Raw genomic sequence first — 17,708 nt, 5'->3', positions numbered from 1 at the left:
TTATGTAACTCTGACTGGCATTTGGACGGAATTATGGGCCCTTTATACTTAGAAAATTGAAAGTTTGGTTAAGTTTTGTGTTTTGGTCCACTTTACCCCTAAAGTATCATAGATATTGCTTTCATACTTGGAACACTCGCAAACTATCATAAGGGTACAGTTAAAGGACAAGTTGCATAACTCTGGATGTCATTTTTACGGAATTATGGCCCTTTTTTGACTTAGTAACTTTGAATATATGGTTAAATTTTGTGTTTCGATCCACTTTACTTCTTAAGTATCAAGGCTATTGCATTCAAAATTCAAATACTTTCATGCTATCATGAGGTTACTGTACCTGGCAAGTTGAATTTTACCTTGACCTTTGAATGACCTTGACTCTCAAGGTCAAATTATTAAATTTCTCTAAAATTGCCATAACTTCTTTATTTATGATTAGATTTGATTGATACTTTGACAAAACTACTCTTACCTGACATACCACAATAGACTCCACCCAAACCATCGCCCATTTTTTTTTTTTAAGATCATCTCACAAATGACCACCACACCCTCACACTATACCCCCCCCCCCACCCCACCCCCTCCCCAATTTTTTTTTTAAACGGTTAAAAAACAAAACTATTTATTTTGATTATTTTATGTTTGAAATACCGTCCAACCATCGCACCCAAGAATCCCCCACCCCCACCCCCCCTCCCCCCTCCCGAATCCCCCCCCCCTTATTTTTTTTTTTTTTTAAGATCATCTCACAAATTACCACCACACCCTCACACTATACCCCCCCACCTCACCCCCCCCCCCCAATTTTTTTTTATGAAACGGTTAAAAAACACAAATATTTATTTTTTATTATTTTATGTTTGAAATACCGTCCAACCATCGCACCCAAGAATCATCCCCCACCCCCCCCCACCACCCCCCCCCCCCCCCCCCCCCCCCGATTTTTTTTTTTCCTTTTTTTCGCATTTTTGGAAGAAAATGTAATAAATGTCCACACCCCCACACAATGCACCGCTCTTCACTCCACCCCTCCCTCCTTTGTGATTGAAAATGAGAGTCCCTTCACCTTTAAAAAGAAAATAGATGAGCGGTCTGCACCCGCAAGGCGGTGCTCTTGTTTATTGAAGCATTGAGGTCCCTTCATCTTTAAAAAGAAAAACAGATGAGCGGTCTAAACCCGCAAGGCAGTTCTCTTGTTGTTGTTTTTAATGGTTTTTAAACTATTGCAAACAAATCATTTTAAGATAATAAACTGTAGTATACAGATCAATTTTGTAAACTTAAGTAAGATTTTAGTCAAATGTTTTTTGCTTAACCAAACGCCAAACTGATGCTTTGTCGTCAGATGTAAATTCACATATTTCTTACTTGCAATAAATTGAATTATAGGCTTTTTAGTGAACTGATAACATGTTTTTGTGCCATTGGCAATCAACTGTAAAAATGGTTAAACTTCTAGCAAATGGCCCTTGATTTGTGAGGTGGGCCCCAATATTTTTAATCTTAATCGAATTTCTGTGAATGAAAAAGCATGTGAGGCTGTTGTCTTAAAATCTATGGGATGCGACTCTCTGTTTTAAGGTATTCCTGATCCTTTGCAGGTGTCAGGCAGTGAGAACTGGGCCAAGAAGCATGAAGAGGTCCAGGCAGAAGTGGCGTCCCTGCTCGGTCAAGTGCGCGATAAGGAGGCGGAGATCTTGCGCTTGCAAGGGGAGCTAACTGTAGCACTAGCCACCCTTGTGGATGAGGTCACATGGTTTGAGGCCAGCCTTGAGACACTGGAGAAGGCACTACTTCCAAAAGGTTGGCCCCACAGGCTGTGGCATTAGTTTGTGAAATCTTACCCATTACAAAGGCACTTTTACGCAAATGTAGTTCCGTTAAAAATCAAATTAAATTTTACGCATTTGTCAAACTTTTCAAGTTTAAAAGGCTTTATTTTGAACCTTAAGGTCAAAATGAGCAGCAAACAGCTTAACACCTGAACAGACTGCAAGTTACTCACTGGCCGTTCTGGATTTATGCTGTATGCATGTAGCCATTTTAACTTGGCTTCTGAGTGGGATAGGGCAGGGCTCGACATTAACTTTTGGAGCCACTTGTCCAGTCGGACAAGTAGACCAAAACTTCACTTGTCCTGACCAGAAAGCAACTTGTCCTGACCATTATATCTTATTTTGCTCAGTTTTTTGCAAAATAATTAAATAATGCAAAAAGCTCAAATCATAAAGACTTAAATCATTCAAAATACATGTTAACATTATTTAAGGCAATTTCAATACAAAAAGAACTGACTAGATTACAGGAAAACTGGATAATATTGATTTTTTAAACATTATACAAAGCCAAAATAACTGATAAAAACTTGTGTTTTGCCACCATACTACTTTAATTTTCTTAAAGATCAATGTGTACTGGTGTCGTAAAATGCGTATTCATTACAAGGGAGAATAATCTTGTTATCTTGGCAAAGAAAAATGTCATGGGTTGCTTCCCTGGTAAATAGAGCTGCAACGATTCACCAACAGCTCGATTCGATTCTATTTCGATTTCAGACACTCCGATACCGATTTTTTCGATTCGATTCATCTTCAAACCTAGTTTTATCATATATTCACTCTTATGCCTCAACATTAACATTTCTGTTCAAATGTGATTTCAATAAAACACATAAAAAAGAAGAAAAGCAAATTAGGAATTTTATTATAAAAACTTCTGACTAGAAGATTGTGTTGATTACACAACAATATAAAAAATAAATAAATAATCACAAGAACGTATCTGGAATCAGTTGAATGGTAGTACTATCACTATTATACTTTTACCCAAAACCGCTATAAGCATGTCTACCCTTGTGCCATGACAGCATCACCTGTTACCTGTAGGACAAATCGCATTCTCTAATAAACTTAACAAAATTCCAACAGAAATAGAACTACTTTTCTGGCTCGCGACTTCAGTAGTTGCACTTGTGCGACCTCTTAGTCTTGCTAAATCAACGTTATGTTTGCGTTTGACATGTTGCGTTAGATTAGTGGTTGAGCCGGACTTGGCGTACGCCACATCCGTGAAGCACAGTTTACACTTTGCTTTATCGGTAGGGCTACCATCCCGAAACCCAAAATACTGCCACACTTTTGATTTTAGCTTCTTAGGTGCATCTGATAATTTCAATTTGTCGGCAACAACTTGTTCAGCCATTTTGACGCTTTTTCCGAAAGTAGACTGTAATGCACTTATTGATTGGATGACTAAAGTAATAAGCAACCAATCGCGTGCTTCGTAATTACAGGTAAAAATAAAACCTTCACCTTCCCGCATCAGAAGTCAGAATACAGCGTGCTTTACTTATCTATGTATATATATGTATATATGATAAAGAATCGAATCGAATTTGGTAGGTTTGGTATCGTAATCGAATCGAAGCATTTCGAATCGATTTTCGATGAATCGGATCGAATTGTTGCAGCTCTACTGGTAAACAGTACGGTGTAGTATCCCATGGAACTATCGGAATATCTCGTGCTTTGTCGTTTAAACGTAAACAAAAGATATATTAAAAAAAAAGGGTGGTTACTCCACAGAAATAACCGATTTAAAGGCATTTGTTCTAAGTAATTAAATTATAACGACCACTTGTCCCGTCGGACTAGCAAATTCTTTATTAACTTGTCCGGACTAACACTTTGGTTGTCCCGGACAGTTGGACTACCTTTAATGTCGAGCCCTGGATAGGGTTAAGTTGGTATCAAGCATGCAGAGTTAATTGGGGCAATTATTTTATGTTTCCAATTATGTTAAATAGGAGTAGTGAATTGTAATATATATTTGTCTATTTATTTGTTATGCTCCCCCAAAATTTATTTTGGGGGGAGCATATAGTCGCCGCTTCGTCTGTTCGGTGTGCGTCTGTCTGTCCGTCTGTGCACAATTTTTGTCCGGGCTATTTCTCAGCAACTAATGACCGGAATTCAATGAAACTTATGGGAAGCTTCACTACCAAGAGGAGATGTGCATATTATCAGCGGGTTCTGGTCGGATGATTTTTCACAGAGTTATGGCCCTTTGAAATTTTCAATTAAAAAAATTCTTGTCCCCCCAACTACTGTGCCCTCGAGACGTTTCCTTTTATCTGAATATATAGTGCAATAATATATCTTGTGACAAAAAACCTTTGGGGAGCATCACCCGTCTCCGACGGTTTATTGTTTCTCTTAAAGTGTTGATGAATTCATATAGGAAGTTAATAACACACTCTCACAGTTATGGTTGGTCACTGTTTCAGATTCTGAAGGCAGGTGTGTAGAACTGAGGGTAGATGGTACTGTGTCACCAATACTGCAGAATAAAACTGGTGGGTACTGCATTGGGTTTTAGTGTTAGTAGTTCCTGTTGTTGTTGTTTTTTACAGAAAATGATTACATATTTACACTGCACTCCCTATTTTCATCAGTTTTTAGCTCGGCTGGTTTCAGAGAAAACCCGTGGTATTGTCGTAGCCAGCTCATCGTCCGCCTGCATTGTGCTTAAGCTTTGACTTTTTGACCTGCAATCAAAGTTCTTCCACCTACAACTTTTAAACTTCATATGTAGATGCACCTTGATGAGTTGTACACCCCACACCCATTTTTGGGTCACTAGGTCAAAGGTCAAGGTCACTGTGACCTCTAAAAAAACTTTATGTATATACAGTGATTTTTTTTGCTTTTTTTTGTTACAGCCTGTGGCATTTGGATTGGGAAAATTAGCGCGATAAACCATGAGATTGGGAAAAATAGCGCGATTAACCATGAAATTGGGAAACATTATAAATATGATTATAAGAACAGAATAAAAATTGCTAAGTAGAGCTGCAACGATTCACCAATAGCTTGATTCGATTTTGATTTCAGACACTCCGATACCGATTTTTTCAATTCGATTCATCTTCAAACCTAGTTTTATCATATACTAGTATTCACTCTTATGCCTCAACATTAACATTTCTGTTCAAATGTGATTTCAATAAAACACATAAAAAAGAAAAGCAAATTAGGAATTTTAATATAAAAACTTCTGACTAGAAGATTGTGTTGATTACACAATAATATAAAAATAAATAAATAATCATAAGAACGTATCTGGAATCAGTTGAATGGTAGTACTATCACTATTATACTTTTACCCAAAACCGCTATAAGCATGTCTACCATTGTGACATGACAGCATAACCTGTTACTTGTAGGACAAATCTCATTCTCTAATAAACTTAACAAAATTCCAACAGAAATAGAACTACTGCTCTGGCTCGCGACTTCAGTAGTTGCACTTGTGCGACCTCTTAGTCTTGCTAAATCAACGTTATGTTTGCGTTTGACATGTTGCATTAGATTAGTGGTTGAGTCGGACTTTGCGTACGCCACATCCGTGAAGCACAGTTTACACTTTGCTTTATCGGTAGGGCTACCATCCTGAAACCCAAATTACTGCCACACTTTTGATATTAGCTTCTTAGGCGCATCTGATAATTTTAATTTGTCGGCAACAACTTGTTCAGCCATTTTGACGCTTTTTCCGAAAGTAGACCGTAACGCGCTTATTGATTGGATGACTAAAGTAATAAGCAACTTATCGCAACTTATCGTAATTACAGATTAAGATAAAACCTTCACCTTCCCGTATCAATAGTCAGAATACATCGTGCTTTACGTATCTATGTATATATATGTATAATTATATGTTAAAGAATCGATTCGAATTTGGAAGGTTTGGTATCGTAATCGAATCGAAGCATTTCGAATCGATTTTCGATGAATCGGATCGAATCGTTGCAGCTCTATTGCTAAGTTCATGTTTCACAGCATTTTAATATTATAAAGTGTTGCTTTTATGTCTTCTTACAACGGTTAGGTCATATCCTTCCACATGCATATTAAACTTGCAATAATCTATAGATTCTTTAATATACTTGTACCATTATGATTTAATCATATTCTTTTTAAGATTATGAATTTAATTCAGGATGTTTTTTAAAGTAAAATATGATATGGTGAAAACATTAACAAATATTAACAAACACGCTTTTGTTTTCTTGCTGTGTTAATGTTGTATTAAATGGAGCTAAAATATAACATTTCATTTGTTTACCTTTTAATATCTTGCACAATTGACATCCTCAGTTCATAGCTGAAAAAATTCGCATTCAGAATAAATCCAAGAGTCTGCCAAAGCAAAAATCATCAAAAGACTCTATGGCGGCAATTTATATTGACTACCTCAGTTCAATGCCAGGGGTTTTTTTTACTAAGAAAGTGACGCAGATATTCGGCGTCTTCCCCTACCAGAATTTTCCCCTAAAACTACCATTTCCCCTCCAAAAATATAATTTGTCACCAAAATATAATATTTTACTCTCAAAGAAATGGGTTTTTTTCTTTTGGGAAGTCGACACTTATCCAATTTGTACCATGTACAACGATCTCGCTCTCTCTCTCCCGACGAACACTCAAATCTGGGAATCCCAGTGATTCTATATATAGCTCTTAAATTACGTCATGTAAACCGGGCAACTAATTGTATTAATCATGTGACTATTTTACTGGATTCCGGTCTTGCGCCAGAAGGGTGTTTCGTAAATTAATTACCGGAAACCAGTCGAATTTCCTCCGGGTTATGTGAAAGCCAAGATATAAACGTTAAAACAGAAAAAAGTCTCACAATTGGGATTCATACACGAACAAAATAAAACGTTCGGACTCGGAAAATATTAATTGCGTTGACGCATTTTTTAAGAATGAATCATCAAAAACCGTTGAAACCCAGCAGGATTCAGAGGTACATGTAATCAACATCGATTAATACTGTCGGATTTTTGTGAAAGTGAAAGTAGACAATCGGCAGCTGCCGCACCTTTCCCTTCCAATACTGCTGCAGATCTAGATCGTCAACCCATTCATCATGAAATTGAAATCACAATATTGACATCGTTCCCCGGCCCCAGTTGAAAACATTTCCCATTATTAAATCTACCCCTGCAACTTTATTTAGGACTTTGACTTTAAAGCGGGTATATACGATTTTGTCAAATATTTATGAATTTATATAAAATGTGTAAAAAACTTATTATATATATATTTCATTATAAATTAAAATAAAAGTTAAGAAGAACATGTGTCGAAAAATGCGAAATAAGCCAGATATTTAATTCTGAAATTGAAAACGGCTGTACAGCCGAATTCGCCAGCATGTATACCATACATGTACGATGTGAATCTAAACTTAGTGTAACGGTTTATTTGAATTCCTGCAACGATATCTATTCATACGACACAAGAACACTAACTCCGATCCTAATACAAAGACGAATGCTTCGGTTATTGTAGGAAAATATGTACGTCACAATCGGCTCGGGGCGCTAATTTGTCTTTGCTGCATTTTATGAAATTCAGCTTTAATGTATAATTTTTCTTGCCCATTTTATGTTATTGTAACATATTTTATCAATATATTACAATTAAACACATATAAAAAATCGTATATACCCGCTTTAATATCATACTTGTTCATGTGTTTAAGAACAAAAAGGTCAGAGACATGCCTCTTTTTCTAAAAAAACAACCCTGAAGTCTGTAGGCAAATTATAGACATTCAAATAAACAGTTTTTATTTTTTCCCCAAATATGTCTCTTTCGCGCTCAATTTTCCCCTTTTACCCAGCGTCCAGCGTCTTCCCCCTTTTCTAAAAAAAAACCTAAATGCTATTTCACCAAACTATACAGCGTGACAAACGTAATAAAGCAGAATATGCATGAATCTGAATATACACAGATCCACTAACATATAAATCAAATCATGTTTGTCTCTTTCCATTTTCAAACGGTTTTCGTCTTAAATGCTTTAACTTTGTGAACTCCAATTTCCCAACACAGATTTCTGTGACGCAAATTCACTGTGAACATTTCTAATAAATAGTTGTTGTTGTTCATCTCAAACATAGTATTTTGCGTTAATTGACACACACATTAAATTATCTCATAATAACCATGTGATATCCCCTGTTAATTTTAGTGTTATTTATCATTTTCGCTGCTCATCGCAAACTTCTCGTCTGCTTGCCGCCATCTTGGACGTGTATAAAAAGGTCATTCGTGTAAAAACAATCGGGATACATCGACTATTGTCGGTATCCTCAGAAATATAGAGAGAGATGTGTGGATAGCAACGTAAAATCGCATTCGGCTACATTCGCGAACATTGTAAGTCAGTTTTCATTCGGCGAAGACTTGTTAAGCTGGATCGGCACTCGTTCTACGAAATTAACGCTAAATGACATTGTAATCTTATTGGCTTAATTGGGAAAATTTGGTCTTTTTTGAGGAAATTTTGGTCAGATTTTTTGGAAAAAAACGTCATTTTTTGCAATTGGGAAGCAGCCGAATATCGGCAGTAATTTTGGGCAAAAAAATCACTGATATTCTGAACAGCTTTCATTGATATTCTGAACAGCTTTCATATCACTGATATTCTGAACAGCTTTCATTGATATTCTGAACAGCTTTCATCACTGATATTCTGAACAGCTTTCATCACTGATATTCTGAACAGCTTTCATCACTGATATTCTGAACAGCTTTCATCACTGATATTCTGAACAGCTTTCATCACTGATATTCTGAACAGCTTTCATCACTGATATTCTGAACAGCTTTCATCACTGATATTCTGAACAGCTTTCATTTATTCAAAAATGCGCCCGCAGCAGAGCGTTGGCACCCGTTATGCGGTGCTCTTGTTAATGGTGTGATTTATTGCCATAGTTATTTTCTCTGGGGGAGGGGTAGCAGTAGTTACTATTATGAGTCTGTGTTTAGTATGTAAGGATAATGTTTTGAGGAAGACATCCTGTGTTCTTGCACTTTCAGACTGCAATTTAGTGTGCATGTGTGTGGTAGGGGTAGATTTCCTTGTATACATTATTAACCAGGTATTCAACTATTAGGCAAACTGAAAATGCTGATTAAACAGGTTGTTTCCAGTAAATAGCTTTAGTTTGCAGTCTTTTATCTTGATAAACCGTTGACTGTAACAAGCTTGCAGGGAGTTCTAGTCTAAGATTTAATTTGGAAAGTGTCAGATAAAGGGCATTGCTAATAAACATAGAAAGAACATTTTCTACTCAATAACTAGAGTTTGGATGGAAAGTTTGCAATGGATTTGTTTGTGTAAGTGGCTTACATGGTGTGTGTTTTTCCACATTTTTGGGAACAAGATGGCTCTTTAGATTAGGAAGATCTTTTTATGCCCCCCGATCAAAAGATGGGGGTATATTGTTTTGGCCTGTCTGTCATTGTATGAGTCTGTCACTCTGTCATTCTGTCACGAAACTTTAACTTTGGGCATAACTTCTGCAATATTAAAGATAGCAACTTGATATTTTGGCATGCATTTGTATCTCATGGAGCTGCACATTTTGAGTGGTGAAAGGTCAAGGTCATCCTTCAAGGTCAAAGGTCAAAAAAACTAATCCAAGGGAAGTAATAAGCTTAAAAGGGAGATAATTATTTGGACCTGCCAAATGATAAAAAAAAAAATTTAATTAATGAAAGGGGCGCAGTAGGGTCATTGTGTTTCTGTCAAACATGCCATGCAATAGGCGGAGGGATGTTGTTTGGCGTTGTCCGTCCATTTTTCCGGCCCGCCTGCACTTTTGTGTCCGGAGCCATATCTTGGAAGAGCTTTGGCGGATTTTATTGAAATTTAATATGAGTATGAATATAGGTAAGAGGATGATGCATGCCAAATGGCATCGTACACCATCGAATAATAACAGAGTTATGGCCTTTTGTATCTTGAAAAAATGCTTTTTTTGTGTGTCCGGAGTCATATCATGGAAGTGCTATGACGGATTTCATTGAAACTTGGTAGGAGTATATATATATATATATATATATATATATATATATATATATATATATATATATATATATATATATATATATGGATAAATGGATGATGCATTTTGGCGTTGTCCATCCGTCCAGAAAACTTTTGTGTCCAGAAGTATATTGACGGGGGGATATAAATTCAACGAATTTGCTTGTTTTATACTTAATTTAGGAGATTGCAAGGCATACAATTCCGGCCAATTTAGATAACCAGCCACAGTAATTTTTTAACCTTCTTTGTAAAGTACCCATAGAAGGCTCTCCCAATTGAAGAAAAAAAACAAATTTCGCAATTGACATCTGAACAAAATCCCATTTAGTTAGCTTAAAATCAGACCTGACATTGGGGTTCATTTGAACCGAGCTGGGTTAAGATTTAGATCAATGTTACTTAGGAAAGAAAAATATAAATTTACTCAATAACTCAATTGATGTACCTTGCATGCAGACCTTGTTTTAGATTGCACAATTATTTGAATTAACTTTGCAAGTAAAAGGTTGAAAACCTGGTTTCTCGATTTTTCCATATTTCTTGTTTATATTATATTTTCAGACATAATGGAGTTCAAAGACGAAAAGCTCTCAACAGAAAACAGACTTTCTCTTATAAAGACACATTATCAGGTACACAAATGCTCATGCATGATAGTCAGCGTTTGATTTGGCTGTCCTAGGCAACCTTGGTTCAATCCTCGATCCCAGAATCATATGAGTTGGTTGTCAGCATTTTGGAAAGTTTTGGTTTCCTCAGGGTATGCTGATCTTTTCCACAACGCAAGACCACACCAAAAAACTAAAAATATATTTCAGTTATAAAAGTAATGTTTATTAAGTCCCAACTTTCTTTTTCGGTTAAATTGTTTAGTAGATAGGAATGCCTAAACACACAGCAGATCTGCTAATTATGTAGCCTCAGGTGCATAAGGACCTTAAAAACTTTATATACCCACTCAGATTTTAGCTTCAATATAGGAGATGTAGCGCATTGTTGTTCATAGCTAAAGAAAAAAAACCTTATCTGTCTGAAAAAAAAGCCAGAGCCCTTTGAGAGTGTACCAGTTCCTCTCTGTGTGTGTAACAGGGCCTGCATGAGAGGACAGGGGCCATCATCTCTCATCTGGAGGCCAAGTCAGGCTCACTGAAGGTGCAGTACACCATCCTCATATCAGAGAACATGAGACTTCAGGATGCGCTTGGCGACGTACAGGCCCGACTGCAAGATGCCGTGTCAGAGAAGTGTGCACTGGAAAGGCACAGGTGAGCGCTAATTAATTGACAAGCTGATATGTGACACTGCACTGATTGTGTTGATCAACTCTGGGATAATGTTTGACTGTTTGTAATAGAAAACAATGCACTTTGCTGTATAATCCAATTGATCCTTCAAGGTCAAAGGTAAAAAAAAATCAAAGCGGCGCATTAGGAGGCATTGTGTTTCTGACAAGCACATCTCTTGTTTCACTTCAGACTCTTGTTACAACTAGCAAAGGGTGTGTGAGCACTATTTAGCACAGATTCATTGTATATTTAAAAGAGGCTGTGTCAGAACTATCATAGGCTATGTACTGGGGTCACTAGTTAATAAAACTGCCATTCTCACACTCTGAATATAGGGTTAGACTTTTCTCAGTCTTCAATATCACTTCCTCATATTTAGTTGGGACTAGTCCTGAAAATGCAGCTACAGTAGTATTGATCAGTATAAACTTGGGCCCCTTTAAAGGCTACCCTCAATCCCATCTACTTTTAAATGCAGGGGCATTCTATTGGCCAATTGATTTTAAATGACGTTTTCCCAAATTTTAAATTTAATCATGAAAATGTCTTTCTCTTTCTCACTTTTGTCCATACGGTTTTTCCCTGAAATAGAAGGCTAGATGCTATGCCAAAATCAAGAAAAAGGGACACTTCCATTTCCCAATCTGATGATATCAGATTGCTACTTGCTAATTTTTAGTTCGACTATTATATATGAAATATATATAGTGGAGCTATCCTACTCACGTCGGCGTTAGCGTGCAAATGTTAAGTTTTTGTACTACCCCAATTATTTTCATTGTCCCTTGACATATTGCTTTCATATTATGCATACTTGTTTTCCAACATGACCCCAACGTATAAACAAGAGCAGACAACTCTTTCAATTTTTTTTAAACATCATCTAAACTTTTTACTTTACTTTTAAACATTAAACAATTCCCTGAATACCACAATGGATTCCACCCAAACAATACCCCACGCCCCTACCCAGAAACCCTTCATCATCTAATAAATTACCCCACCCCACATTATACCCCCCTCTCACCCCCCTTCCCCCCCCCCTTCCCCCCCTACCCTCCCCCCCCCCCATTTTTTTAACAACATCTAATAAATTACCACACCCCACATTATACCCCCCTCTCACCCCTTTCCCCCCCCTCCCCTAAATATGTTTTTTCCTTTTTTTCATTTATGAAAAATTGTCTTATTAATTACCCCACCCCACATTATACCCCCTCTCAACCCCCCCCCCCCCCCCAAAAAAAAATATATATTTTTTTTTTTTTTTTTTTTTTTTTTTTTTTTGAAAGATCTTCTAAAATATTATTGAATATGAACAATTTCTCCATCTTGGCTTAGGTTATAATGTCAAGCACTCGAATAGTCGAGCAAGCTGTCCTCTGATATCTCTTGTTTTATTTATTTTTTGTTGAATACTTAAAAACACCTGTTTGTTGTTTCAGAGATGAAGTGTTTGAAGCAAAATGTACTATGGAAGTTCAGGTACATCAGCTGGCTGAGAAAAACACTGCAGCTAATGAGAACCTCAAGTAAGTTAATTGCAAAATGGGCTGAAAACCTTCACTGAGACTAAGAACTTGCTAGATAAATAAAGCAAACTAATATCTGTGTGTTTGTTTTCCCACCAGTTTTGGAATTAAGCAAGGGCCCTTTTGTTGAATTGTTGTGTCAAAAGTTTGAACATTAAAAGCAGGGCTTTAGATAACTTTTTGGGTATATTGGGTAATTCACCCCCTGTTTTTGACAAAAATAGGGTTATTGTAAATTTAATAGTTTTAGCAAAAATTTTCACCACCTAATTTTGAGCTTAATTGGGTTTTTTAACCCGTTTTTTTTTTTACTCAATTGGGTAATTTAGGGAGTGACATATATGATTTAATAAAAATCTACAAAGGTAAACTATATTATTTATACAAATGGATTGCGAAAAGGTACCTGTACATAACAAGCAACAAGCAATTACTGAATTTCTAATCAAAGTTCATTCATTTTTGCGTTGAATAAGACAAGAGTTAGTGAAAATCGCTGCACAATTGATGAAGTTATGGCTGTTCAAAGCGATGCACTCTGTTTTTGGGTCATTTTGAGTTGAATACCTTGAAAATGAAAGTAATTCGGACAGGTCTATGAATAATTATAATAATACCCCAAAGATTGATAACCGCTGGAAAGACTGCCTTCTTTTCTTTATAGGATGGCATATAAACAATCCGGTAGATTTTTGTACTGAAAATATCCAGTCTTAAAAATGCCCCCTGTGTTCGTAAGAATTTCGTTTTGTGATGCAAGGTTTTTACCGGGAATAACGTTATTATGCCCCCGGATCGATAGATCGGGGGTATATTGTTTTTGGCCTGTCTGTCTGTCATTCTGTCCCAAAACTTTAAGTTACAATAAAGTTTTGCAATAACTTTTGAAATATTGAACCTAACAACTTGATATTTGGCATGCATGTGTATCTCATGGAGCTGCACATTTTGAGTGGTGCAAGGTCATGGTCAAGGTCATCCTTCAAGGTCAAAGGTCATAAATTTTAAACTTTAATAAATTAAAGTTTTGCAATGACTTTTGAAATATTGAACATAGCAACTTGATATTTGGCAGGCATGTGTATCTCATGGAGCTGCACATTTTGAGTGGTGAAAGGTCAAGGTCATCCTTCAAGGTCAAAGGTAAAAAATTTAAAACTTTAATATAGTAAAGTTTTGCAATAACTTTTGAAATATTGAACATAGCAACTTGATATTTGGCATGCATGTGTATCTCATGGAGCTGCACATTTTGAGTGGTGAAAGGTCAAGGTCATTCTTCAAGGTCAAAAGAAAATAAAAAAAGCGGTGCATTAGGGGGCATTGTCTTTCTGACAAACACATATCTTGTTTAATTTGTATTTGCGTTTTTGTACGCTTTATTTTGAATTTAATTATGTTATTGGTTATTTTAATTGTGTATAAACGCAAATATGCTTGTTATCTATAGCCCTGTTAAAAAGGTTTTATTTCCCTTGCATATAACATAAAATTTGAATTTTATATAATTATTTCGAATACTTTGAAAAAATCTTTTTGAAAACTATTGATTGGAAATTTAGGCAGTCCAGGCATAGAAAATTCAATGCCCCCTTTTGAAATTGAAAGTGAAGTTTAATGTTGGAAATACTCGACTGGCCGGGCAAGTGCTTTTTCCAGTTTGAAAATAATAATCCAACTCCATACTCCTGCCATTGAAATAGAAATATCAAACTAATTAGATATTGTACACAAAGAAATTGCCCTTTTGTGTTGATGATTTCAATGATATCACAAGCAAGGAAAAAAATCTCAAATATTGTGTGTAACATGCTGCTTAAAATCTTTATTGACAGGGCTCGGCCGTGAGGGCGACGTGGGCGACATCTTCGCCCGAGACATAAGAATGTCGCCCTTAAATTACATGAAGGAGAAGTTGACTTCGCCTTCTTTTTTTACAACATCGAAGTTTTTTCTCTCAACTTTTTCATCTAAAAATTCTCTATTACACATGTCATAAATTCACTGATGACGCTTGTTATGTTATCAGTTTATTATCACAGCAAAAGATCGACTGCTGTGAAAGCTTATCCAGGCAACTAGCATACATGGGCATTCACTTCAAACAATAACGGTTTAGATAAAAAGATCATAGCAAGTGTCATTTCGCCGACAGTTTGGATAGTTCTCTGTTCTGCAAGCCAAATTAGTACACGCCTTGCAGGCGGAGTTAAGTGGTACGTTAACAACGATAGTTACCAATGAGACGCGCGCATTGTATATACATATGCAATAGTTTACCTGAGCGATGAAATGACGTCGTTATAGACATGTATTTACGCTCAAAAAAGTTTACATGCGCAACACATTCCCAACAGTAAATATGAATACAATTTATTAACCAGGTTTTCCGAAGGAAAAAACTGGTTATTAGATTGGCGAATGTGGGCGGGCTGGCGGGCTGGCTGGCTGGCGGGCTGGCGGAACAAGCTTGTCCGGGCCATAACTATGTCGTTCATTGTCAGATTTTAAAATCATTTGGCACATTTGTTCACCATCATTGGACGGTGTGTCGCGCGAAATAATTACGTCTATATCTCCAAGGTCAAGGTCACACTTTGAGTTCAAAGGTCAAAAATGGCCATAAATGAGCTTGTCCGAGCCATAACTATGTCGTTCATTGTCAGATTTTAAAATCATTTGGCACATTTGTTCACCATCATTGGACGGTGTGTCGCGCGAAATAATTACGTCGATATCTCCAAGGTCAAGGTCACACTTTGAGTTCAAAGGTAAAAAATAGCCATAAATGAGCTTGTCTGGGCTATAACTATGTCATTCATTATGATATTTTAAAATCATTTGGCACATTTGTTCACCATCATGGGACGGTGTGTCGCACAAAAGAATCACGTCAATATCTCCAATGTCAAGGTCGCCACGACTAAAAATAGATTTATTTTAAAACAAACTTACAAAGGGTGTTAATTTTGTTTGTTCATTTAAAAAGTTCAGTTTGAGTTGTCTCCCTTTATCAGATTTTTTTTCACAATGAAAACCTGGTTTTGTGACAATTTTGTCCCTTGTTCTAGTATGTTCTACTGTTTACTTGTTTCGTGTTTCAAAACTCTTAAACACTAATTATTCAGTCGATGTGCAATTTATTTTGTCAGACATTAATTCATAACCATATACATGTAAACGAAAACTAACAACCCACCAGTGCAAACTGTAGTGCTAATTTCCATAATTTTACCTACCGTATCCATACGTAAACGACTTTATTAGCTCATCTATTTTTTGAAAAAAAAATTATGAGCTATTGTCATCACCTTGGCGTCGGCGTCGGCGTCGGCGTTGGCGTTGGCGTTGGCGTCGGCGTCCGGTTAAGTTTTGCGTTTAGGTCCACTTTTCTCAGAAAGTATCAATGCTATTGCATTCAAACTTGGTACACTTACTTACTATCATGAGGGGACTGGGCAGGCAAAGTTAGATAACTCTGGCGTGCATTTTGACACAATTATGTGCCCTTTTTATACTTAAAAAATTGAAAATTTTGGTTAAGTTTTGCGTTTAGTTCCACTTTTCTCAGTGAGTATCAATGCTATTGCATTCAAACTTGGTACACTTACTAACTATCATGAGGGGACTGGGCAGGCAAAGTTAGATAACTCTGGCATGCATTTTGACAGAATTATGTGCCCTTTTTATACTTAGAAAATTGACAATTTTGGTTAAGTTTTGTGTTTAGGTCCATTTTATTCCTTAAGCATCAAAGCTATTGCTTTCATACTTGCAACACTTACTAACTATCATAAGGGGACTGTGCAGGCAAAGTAATGTAACTCTGACTGGCATTTTGACAGAATTATGTGCCCTTTTTATACTTAGAAAATTGAAAATTTGATTAAGTTTTGTGTTTAGGTCCACTTTATTCCTACAGTATCAAAGCTATTGCTTTCATACTTGCAAGATTTATGAACTATCATAAGGGGACGGTGCAGGCAAAGTTATGTAGCTCTGACTGGCATTTGGACGGAATTATGGGCCCTTTATACTTAGAAAATTTAAAATTTGGTTAAGATTTATGTTTTGGTCCACTTTACCCCTAAAGTATCAAAGATATTGCTTTCATACTTGGAACACTCACAAACTATCATAAGGGTACAGTAAAAGGACAAGTTGCATAACTCTGGTTGTCATTGTTATGGAATTATGGCCCTTTTTTGACTTAGTAACTTTTAATATATGGTTAAATTTTGTGTTTCGATCCACTCGAAGTATCAAGGCTATTGCTTTCAAACTTCAAATACTTACATGCTATCATGAGGTTACTGTACCTGGCAACTTGAATTTTACTTTGACCTTTGAATGACCTTGACTCTCAAGGTCAAATTATTAAATTTTGCTAAAATTGCCATAACTTCTTTATTTATGATTAGATTTGATTGATACTTTGATGAAACTACTCCTACCTGACATACCACAATAGACTTCACCCAAACCATCCCCCGTGCCCTCCCCCCCTCCCCCTCCCCCCCCCTATTTTTTTTTTTTTTTTTTTTTTTTAAGATCATCTCACAAATGACCACCACACCCTCACACTATACCCCCCCCCCATCCCCCCCACCCCCCCCCCCCCCAATTTGTTTTTTTGATTTTTTTTTTTTTTTTTTTTTTTTTTTTTTTTTTTAAGATCATCTCACAAATTATCACCACACCCTCACACTATACCCCCCCCATTTTTTTTTTAAAACGGTTATGTTTGAAATACCGTCCAACCATCGCACCCAAACCCCCCCCCCCCCCCCCCCCCCCCCCCGATTTTTTTTTTTTTTTTTTTTTTCGCTTTTTTGGAAGATAATGTAATAAATGTCCACAACCCCACACTATACACCCTTCTTCACTCCACTCCTCCCTCCTTTGTGATTGAAAATGAGAGTCCCTTCACCTTTAAAAAGAAAATAGATGAGCGGTCTGCACCCGCAAGGCG

At 36.6% G+C, this 17,708-nt stretch overlaps 1 protein-coding gene across 2 annotated transcripts in view; it reads left to right on the top strand.

Moving 5' to 3' along the window:
• The window catches only part of LOC127877360 (hyaluronan mediated motility receptor-like), a 73,919-nt gene that overhangs the window by 20,936 nt on the left and 35,275 nt on the right, over window positions 1–17,708 (top strand). For both annotated transcript variants that reach the window (XM_052423111.1, XM_052423110.1), the window contains exons 6-10: window positions 1,605–1,806; window positions 4,289–4,357; window positions 10,480–10,550; window positions 11,008–11,183; window positions 12,650–12,736. In XM_052423111.1, the coding sequence (XP_052279071.1) occupies window positions 1,605–1,806; window positions 4,289–4,357; window positions 10,480–10,550; window positions 11,008–11,183; window positions 12,650–12,736 (605 nt within the window). The remainder of the gene's footprint in view (window positions 1–1,604; window positions 1,807–4,288; window positions 4,358–10,479; window positions 10,551–11,007; window positions 11,184–12,649; window positions 12,737–17,708) is intronic.

Source organism: Dreissena polymorpha, chromosome 4 (assembly GCF_020536995.1).
Source record: "Dreissena polymorpha isolate Duluth1 chromosome 4, UMN_Dpol_1.0, whole genome shotgun sequence".
NCBI lineage: Eukaryota > Metazoa > Mollusca > Bivalvia > Myida > Dreissenidae > Dreissena > Dreissena polymorpha.
The sequence above is the reverse complement of the archived record's forward strand: the minus strand, read 5'-3'. Positions and strand labels throughout refer to the sequence as shown.